Source organism: Centruroides vittatus, unplaced genomic scaffold (genome assembly GCF_030686945.1).
Source record: "Centruroides vittatus isolate TY-2023 unplaced genomic scaffold, ASM3068694v2 contig_231, whole genome shotgun sequence".
Taxonomy (NCBI): Eukaryota; Metazoa; Arthropoda; class Arachnida; order Scorpiones; family Buthidae; genus Centruroides; species Centruroides vittatus.
Genome location: NW_027121445.1, coordinates 77,928 through 87,243, shown reverse-complemented (window position 1 = coordinate 87,243; position 9,316 = coordinate 77,928). Strand labels below are relative to the sequence as shown.

Below are 9,316 nucleotides of genomic sequence, written 5' to 3'. Positions count from 1 at the left end.
GTTAGAGAAGATTTACGATAATTACTTCCATTTAAGATTGCTTTTCGTTTTATAAACTTGTAATAAATCATTAACATTTTTCCATAAAAGTGTGTAAATCTATCAGAATGCTATTAAATACTTGGTGCTTTATTTCTAAATATACCAGACATATTCAAACTATACATTTTATTAAATATTATAAGAACTTCAGAATCTCTACATGACAATTCTTTCTGAATTTAACATAATACCTTAGAACTGGGTGAAGATAAAGAAACAAAATTTGACGCGATAGCTTGTGTATAAGAGGCATTGGTGCTATTAAATTTTGGTTGTGAAAGGTCAAGGAGATGGAGAGATAGAGGATTGTCATGTGTCATATCTCGTGAGGAGTCAGACTTAATGAAGATTTCATTTGTTGTTAGCATTTACAGTGTTTTATGAAACCCATCTCTACTATCAAAATTAAGTCTTTTGCTATTTTATAATAATTAAAAATACAGTGAAAACTGCTTAGGCGACCACCTGCATTCGACGGGTACCTGTCAAAACGGACAAAAATTTCTAGCACGGAATGGTTTATACATAAAGCCTTCGTATAAGTTAAAGGAAGGTGGTGCAAGATGTGGTCGTGGGATAAGACGTAGACGTCTGTTTATTCGTGGTTAATGTGCTTTCATCTAGCTGTTATTTGGGGAACTAAATGACAACCTCAAAAGGGATTGTCGGACGAGAGAACGTTTGAATCGCTCTCTTTGTTTGGAAGTAAGACAGTTTTCCATGTTTCAGCAATACTTCATCTAATTTTACGCCTGCTACAAAGTTTCTACAAAATAAGTATCATTGTGAACTTTCACAATACCTTTTAGATGACGATATTATGGTATTCGCAGTAATCTTTAAGATTGTAATTCTTTAGTTTTAAAATAAAGTTGACCTGTGTTTGCAGTCAGTATGTAAAGTGCATGTTGGGGCAAGATGGGGTACCTCGTCTTGCCCCAGGGCCGTATTTATGACCATAAATACGGCCAACGAATCCTGACGTATTTTCGGAGGCAGACTTTATTGCTGCAGATACGACAAACAGGCCCCTTCAGCAGCAGGACGCACCACGATGCTTGTTTAGGATCAACCAAAAGCATAAAGGCGGAGGTATGTCTAATATGGGTGCAGAAACGATCACTGATTACACCATTACAAGTAGGCCTACTCGTTCAGTATTTACTCAAGTCGCCCCCGTAGAAATAATGTCAATTCCACATGTTGGAAGAAAAAAATCGAAAACAGCAGAAGGAGTGGGAAAACAGCAATCCTAACAGATACACCGTACAAGCAACAGCTGATGGAACAACATAAACAATAAACAGCAGTTTTCGGAACTCCCAGAAAAACGGTCTCTACCGAAAGTAATTCCGTAAAAACAAAAGTTACAGGCCCAAGAAAGGCCCAACAAGAAACGAAAGACTAATGGCACAGAATGCCTCTATTGTGGAGGGTTATACTCTGCATCTACAGAGAGTTGGGCTAAATGTAGCCGTTCTGATAAATGGGCAACTGTTCTTGTGCCAATATTGAAGAAAACGACAGTTTAACCATTTTAATTTGTCCTTCTTGTATATAAAAATAATATCCCCATCTTACCCCATGGATGAAGCAAGATAGTGCATTTACATGTAATTTTAAAATATCAAATTTTCTTGTTTTTAACTACGTTCTTCAAAAATTAAATTTTTATTATATATTATCAAATATTATAGTTGCTGAGAATAAAAAACTTATCGTTCTCATCAAAGTGGTTGCTATCTTATGACTTTTCAAACCTTAACGTCCTCATCTTGCCCCACCTTCCCCTACCCGTATTAAACGACCACCTGTGTAACCCGACCGCGGGCATCGATTTTTTATCCGAAACAACATACAACAACTGTAATAAGCGACCAATTCCGCGAATATATCTGGTCTAAAATCTTGTTCGAACCCACCTCGGGCACTTCCTCCATTGTCCAATGACAATCGCGGAATGTAATGAAATCGTATTATGAGAAAAAATAATAAAATTGTTCTATTCTTAATTAATAATTTTTCTTATTGTACTTAAGAAAATATTAAATATTTTTAAAAAGTACAGTATTTTTAAACTTAAAATAAGATTAAACTAACGAAAACCAAAGCCAAAGTGATTGAGAGATACAACGGACTTGTATATCGATGAAGTAATGCACGTAACTGAGGAGCGAACGAAAAGAACCGAATTGAATTAATTAAGTCGAAAAAAAGAAAGCGTGCTTTATAATCGAGAAAATGCGAATGTTGTATTAATCTTTAAAATATTGGTCTTATACGATTCCTGTAAATGGAGTTATCCGATAAGAATAAAATACAATACAATAGAGAGTCGTTAATCGGAACCCTGGTAATCGGAATCGCCGGTAATCGGAACGATTTTCAGTAGGACTGTGTCGTGCTGAATCGAACATTTTTGATACTAGATTTACTTCTAAAGTATAATTTTTATGTTTTTATATTCTTCAATATATTTATTTTGTTTGTACATAATGAAGAAATAATTTTTAACGATACGATAGCCTCGATTATTATTATAAAAATTTTCCTTAGGCTTAAAATCGACGAAAATTCAACACGAAGCGACACGCAACGGAGAAAAAATTTGAACATCGGACAGGTTAATGTATTTTTTCGTATATAATCGGTAATCGGAACAAATCACTAATCTGAACAACCCCAGTCCCCAATTGATTCCGATTAACGACTCTCTACTGCACCAACATAGCTCTATCGTTGAAAAAATTCGCTTATTTTTGCTCATTTTGAGTTTTCTTAGTAGAAATGGCTAAAATGTGCGCAAAATACGTACGGAAATACGGTATTGCAGCACCACCTGTATTGGACAACCACCTGTCTAAAAGACCACTTTTTAAGGGAACCGTGAATGGTCGCCATAGACAAGTTTTACCGTATATAAAATGTTTATAACAAAATGTCATAAAAGATGGCGCCACATACAATTTTAGTTATTTCTTTTGATTAATAACATAAATGTTCTTTTTAAAATAAAATATCATAAAATATAAACAGATGGTGCCGCTAAATACTGCCGGAAAAGTTAAACAACTCGCTGCTAGTTTTATTTTCTTAGTAGCAAACATTAATCTATTCCTAATATAAATTTATTGACAGTTAAATTATTATATACATACGGTGTATAATAATTTTGTAGTCGTTTAATTACAATTAAACTGATTTTCGGTTTAAAAATATAACAATAATTTTGAGATGAAGATTCTAAACTCCATACGTAATATTGTATTTCTGAACATCTATGCCAACAACACAGTTAATTGAAATTACAGGATTATCAATTACAGGTATAGGTTGTGTATTGAAAATTTAAAAGGTAAAATACGTATCTTACTTTGTTTTTTTTTTTTTATTTATTTTTTTGGCAGATCTTTCTACGAGATGAAATTTCTAGATATTTAAATAACTCACAATTCTTGGAAGATGATAAAAATTTATCAGGTTGAGCCAATAACATTCTCATTGATCCGTAAACTGGCATTGTTTAGGATTATTATAAGTTTTACTTACGTAGTTATAAGATGAAATTTTTTTGTAATTGGCAATAGAAATATCAATGTCATTGCTTTCCAGTAATGGAACCGTTTATGTACAATTCTATTGTATACGAATTACTGTTGCCTAAGTAGTAAATGGGTGTCACAATAATTGCAAAACCGCATATTTTATGAGGATTACTATACAGTTATTTTCTGTGAGGAAAATTTTACAACTATAAAAGGGTTTTTTTATATAACAAATTCCTTTTAATCTCATCTATTAACTTATTTTTATATTGCTATAAGTAATAGCTTAAGCTTTTGTTTGTTTTCGTTTATTTGTATATGGCAATAAGACATGTGGGCGTGCGTATTTGTGGGGTGCGTATTTTTCAAGTAATTGTCTACGGATTAAAATGGACCACCCTGTATATAGCAGCGAGCATTTACTCCGTTTTTCTATGGTTCTAAACGTTAATTGTTTGGAATGTCTTCATTAATCCATATTACATTAGAGATAGGCCAATTGGCAGCACCATAGTCAATGGCTAGACGCCATGATTGTTTTAATATTCAGTCAAGCGTTTAGGAAGACATTCTTGCCGAGAGTAAAATGTCATCATTTATTCGGTTAGTCGTTACTTAAGAAACTGTACTAAATAATCACCACTTATTCCAAATTTTCATTCATAGAAGAAAATAGGATATTGGGGCCACCCTGAATAATAATGCCACCCTCATTGACTAGCTTACTATTGCATCAGAAATTTAGTAACATTGCCAGTAAGTAGTGATTAAAATTACAAACGTGCAGTTGAAATAATTAGACTGTTGTACCTTGTGCTGTACTGTTCATTTCTGTGCTGATGTTGATATTATCTAATTCTTTGCTTATCCGAAAAATCAAGATATATGTACAGTACATAACAATTTCTTGTAAATATTCTCGCTTCTTATTTGGGTTAATGCTTCCTAATGTAGCTCAAAGTTCGCTGATTGTACAGACGTATCATTTAAGTGATGAAATGGAGTCATAGTTCAAGTTCTTATGGACTGGACTGATAAAGGACTTTTATTTCCTGGGAATGCATTTCAGGACTACCAAAGCGTATACTTTTGAACTTGATCTCTGACTCTTCACTGACTGTTTCGTCACTTAACACGTGTACAATGGTTCGTATTGGAAAACGTAAAAGGAAAATAGCTCTGTTAAATATTTAAAATAATTGATGCATGCAGAGAATTTAGGGAATTCGTGCAATCTCAGTTGACTCAGTATGTAAGTGAACTAACTTATTGAAAGATGTAAAATCGTACGAAATGCTACACCAAGTGATTGGGCTGCTGCTGTAAATACACGCATTTTATAATTAACTAGAAATTAAAAATCTTATTAACTGTTTAAATTTTATTTAACCATAATTAAAAAAAACATAATTTGTATAAAACAGTTAATTTTTATTAACAGGTTATAAAACAAAAAAATAGTATTAATTATTAAATATTCTTCATCCCTTTGAACATGGAAAAGATGATGGAAAGTATAACAGGGATGAAAAACAATGCATGAAATGCTGTTTCTATAGAAATTAGAATGACAATTTTGACAAATGTCGACAGCACGTACACATCAGAATACAGAGTCAATATTCCCAGTCCTGTAGATAAAGATCCTTGAAGGACGGCAAAACCAACAAGATACAAAGAATCCTTCATTTTATCGTTCGAAGTTTTGCTGGACGACATAACATAAGCGTAAGACATGTGAGCTGGGTAATTAACGCTAAATCCAACGCACAGTATAAGGCTCATCATAGAAAAGATATCCAGATTGACTTCCCATAATGACATGAATCCCAACGTTTCTATTATCGAAGAAACGACAGAAATGGCGACAGTAATAGCAACAAAGAAGTTAGGAACGACCAATAAGAAGCACGCAGTTATCAAAACTGCGGTGATCCAAAACAATTGATTAATCGTGTGTTCAATTACAATGCCTTCACCTATTACGCTCGATTTAACAGAATGCACTAGTACGGGAAATTCGGAATTTTCGGCAATTTCCCATAACTCTCTCAAGGTGTCTCTATCTACTTGTGAAGAATTCAAATTTTTACCCATGAAAAAAAATCGACTGCATAAAATGTCGGTTTCGTTGTCGTTAAAGATCACATCATTAGATAGTGACTTGGCTCCGTGTATTTTGAAGAAAATGTTACGAAGACCATCGATGAAGTCTTGTTTGTTCGACATGTTATAACCTCCTAACGAAAATCTTGCAACAGGATTACTCTGGAACTCCATATAAAACTTTAACCAAGATACAGTGTATTGTTCTTCTGCAATATGAGGATGTTGCTCGAATCGTTTCAAAAGATTTTCTATGGATTCTTGCACTTTTTTATCTGAATAATCCAAAGTTTTATTAATAATTATTTGAAAAGGATAGGCGTGACTTGTAAAATACTTGAGTCTAATTTGAGAACTTTTCCTAAGTAAAGAACCTTTGGGAAATAAAAGTTCATACTGAATACCGTGTGTAATTGAATGGCAACTCCATATTCCAAATGATAAATTAGTCAAGTAGATGAAAATTACGATGACCTTTACTACTGAATTCGAAAGTATTTTCCCTAATACATCCCTAAAAAAAACCATAGAAACCTCTTCTTGTATTCTATTATTCTTCCGAGGACTTTCTTCCTGTGGTTCTAAATCAATAGAATCAATAAACTAGATTAATAAAATAGCAGTCTGAAGTAAAAATAAATTTTAAGTTTTCTTATAACTGCTGACAAAGATTTAATATTTAATGAATTACAATGTTCTGTTCAAAGTTTTAATATAGCTTTACTCAATTTTGGGAATAACTGGAAATCGATTTCAAATAAGAGAGAGAGAAAGAATAAATTTGCTACATTTATTTTTATTTTACATTTTTTATTAAAATTTATCGGGGACATAAATTACTTTACTTACCACACACAATATATTCGAATGGCTGAAGATTCTTCTCCTCTCTGTATCCACTTAATGCCAGGCAACCCCCGAAAAACGTCATCTGATACAGAAAAGTGAATATAATGCAAGTAGCTGCGTAATAACAGAATATTCTAACAAATGGAAATGGACCCATCATTCCTATGCAATAAGAAATGAAGTTGGTAAGTGAAGTTAACATAATAGAAATTCCTGCTTCACAGTATGTCACTTCCATGCGCTTCTCAACTTTATGCTTGGGATTGGTGACTCTCCAGCATCCCAACAACAGGAATGCATCATCAATCTCGGTAACTGTAATACAATGTTTTAATAATTACGATAACTATACTGTAATTAAACAGTTTATAATATATAGTGTAATTGCCTTACCAAGTACTAAATAGGGAATAGTTGCGTTCCAGAATGCATTTTCTATGCTTAATGCTGACATCAATCCAAAAGAAGAGATAACTGCTAACCCCGCTGATATCACACTTGCCACACCAAGAGAAGGTTTACTTCGCACCCAACTATTACTCATGCACGACAACACTGAAAATACAGTCATAACTGCCACTAAGACTCCTATTTTAGGTTTGGTATCGTCAAATTCATTCCTAACTGCTGCTCTTACAAACAAAGGAGAACTTGGAAAGGCGATCACATAAGTGAAATTATATTGTTGAATCGCGCTATACACAGAAAAAGACCATTTCTCAAATAAATTCCTTTTTTCTTCGTCTTTATCATCAGTCGAATAAATTAACAACATGGCCTTGATGCTGTCTACAAAATTGTCATTATCCAGTGTCACTCCTCCCAAATTTGCAAAATAAATCTTATAAGATAATGATAATAAATCTATATCTATAGGATATTTTAACTTCTTTCTTTTTTGAACTATTGAGTCTATACCCACCTCCGACATCACTTCGATAATCGGATTTTGAAAACATTTATTATTTTTTAAACCGCACATATCAGAATAGCCTATGTATCTCCCGTGGCTGTCGAATGTTACATTTTGTATGATTTCATCGGCATATTTTATTTCTGAAAGAACATTTTTATCGAGCATGTTTTCGCCATCTTTCTTCAATAAGTATATCAAGAGGCAGCGGGGAAAATCGGGTGCTCTTATTTGGTCTGAAAATTCAGCTGAATTGTATGCAAAAGTATTCTCTACAAATTTCTTAGTGTCAGCTATTTTTCCGGTATCAGTAGTTATTATATTATAAAAATGTTTGCTCGATAATGACCTTACAATGAATGGAGACAGAACAATGGAGAGAATTACAGGTAAAGCGATGAAATAATATGGATGTCGTCCGACCATATTTCCGACCTTCTTGAAAACAATACAAAGGTTTTCTCTTATACATTCCACGTTCATTTTAAAGTTTCAATCGTCTTGAAGAATTCTCTTAATTTCTTTGCCTAAAATATTAATATTTTTGTGTTAAAAAACGTTCAGATTTCGCAAAAATATTTCTAACAATAGTATTGACTATTCCAAAAATTACTTAAAATTATTATATAATTCTGTTCTTTTCTTTTCTTTCGAAGACACAATGTAGTGACGAAAACTTAAACACTGGGCGAATTTTTCATCCTTTTTATTCGGTTGGAACGCTTTTTATTACATAACGCGTTTCGGGCCGATGCCCCTCTTCAGCCAACTTCTAAATCCTGGTGGTGAGAGCTTGTATACCATTAAAAGCTGGTCCGTACCTCATTCGGTAGTTTAGACGGATGTAATAGTCCAAGAGTACGAATCTTGATAAAATTACATAAAAAAGGTTTAGTATCAGTCTGTAGAAGTATACTGGGTTATTCTTCACAAATCGTATTCGTGAAACCATACCTGAGATTCGTCTACCGGTGTGTTGTCTAACGCTGATCTCGTACTCCTCCACCTCAACTACGGAGTACGATCTGTTTCTAATTTGCATATGTCTGGTCGAGCATCAGCAGGGGAATATTCCTTTTTAATAGGTTTCTTTTCCGATAAAATTATTCGGGGACCTGGCGGTGATTTTTTAGAACTCATCAGTACACGGCATGTGGCCATTGCTATTTTTTCCGCTTTTAATATTTTTAATATCTGTCGCTATGCAAATGACGTAACATCAGATCTTAAAACAGTTTTTTATTTTATAGTATATTTTATAGTAGTTTAATCCAATATTCATTAATTTTTATGCTTAGATTAGTATTTATACAGGTCTTATTTTTATTTTTAATGATTTCTACACTTTCTTTGAATTTCCTGTTGTATGTCTTCTTTTCTCTATGTAAAATGCTTGTTTTAGTATCATCGATTTTACAGTTATTTAACACACAATGGTCATGGAATACTGAGTTTAGTCTGTTGTACTTTAAATCGGCTATATGTTCTTTCACTCTTATTTTGAGTTTTCGTTTTGTTTCTCCTATAAAGTTTGCCCTAGACGGGTACCCAACCAGACTGATTCATAAATGGGAAAATAAAATTACTAATAACCAAACAAAAATAAAAGATAAAAAAACCGAATCGAAACCAAAATATGCCAGCTTCCCATACATTAGGAACCTTTATGAAGAAATCGACATAGATATGAGGAAAAATAATATAAAACTTGCTCCAAAATACGTAAACTTGTTATCTAGACTTAAAGCCAAACAAAGAAAAAAGAAACAGAAGATAAAAAAAGACGATATGAAAAACATAGTTTATAAGATACCATGTACTTGCGAAAATACCAACTTCTATATAGGAGAAACAAAACGAA

General features: G+C 33.0%; 1 protein-coding gene across 1 annotated transcript; it reads right to left on the bottom strand.

Annotated features, from left to right (window-relative positions):
- Positions 1 to 5,057: 5,057 nt before the first annotated feature.
- On the bottom strand, positions 5,058 to 8,038 carry LOC136971077 (patched domain-containing protein 3-like). Its single transcript, XM_067265546.1, has 3 exons — positions 6,936 to 8,038; positions 6,543 to 6,857; positions 5,058 to 6,274 (listed from the first exon to the last, which is right to left on the bottom strand). Exons 1-3 carry the CDS (start codon positions 7,936 to 7,938, stop codon positions 5,058 to 5,060), a joined length of 2,535 nt encoding a protein of 844 aa, XP_067121647.1. The 5' UTR covers positions 7,939 to 8,038.
- Between the last annotated feature and the right edge of the window lie 1,278 nt (positions 8,039 to 9,316).

What these genes read in the sequence shown, in the direction of transcription:
- LOC136971077 (XM_067265546.1), bottom strand. Translation starts at nt 7,938, where the DNA reads ATGAACGTGGAATGTATAAGAGAAAACCTTTGTATTGTTTTCAAGAAG. An exon ending in TATTCCCTATTTAGTACTTG is followed by an intron (nt 6,858 to 6,935) that starts GTAAGGCAATTA and finishes ATTGTATTACAG; the next exon opens with TTACCGAGATTGATGATGCA. An exon ending in ATTCGAATATATTGTGTGTG is followed by an intron (nt 6,275 to 6,542) that starts GTAAGTAAAGTA and finishes CTATTGATTTAG; the next exon opens with AACCACAGGAAGAAAGTCCT.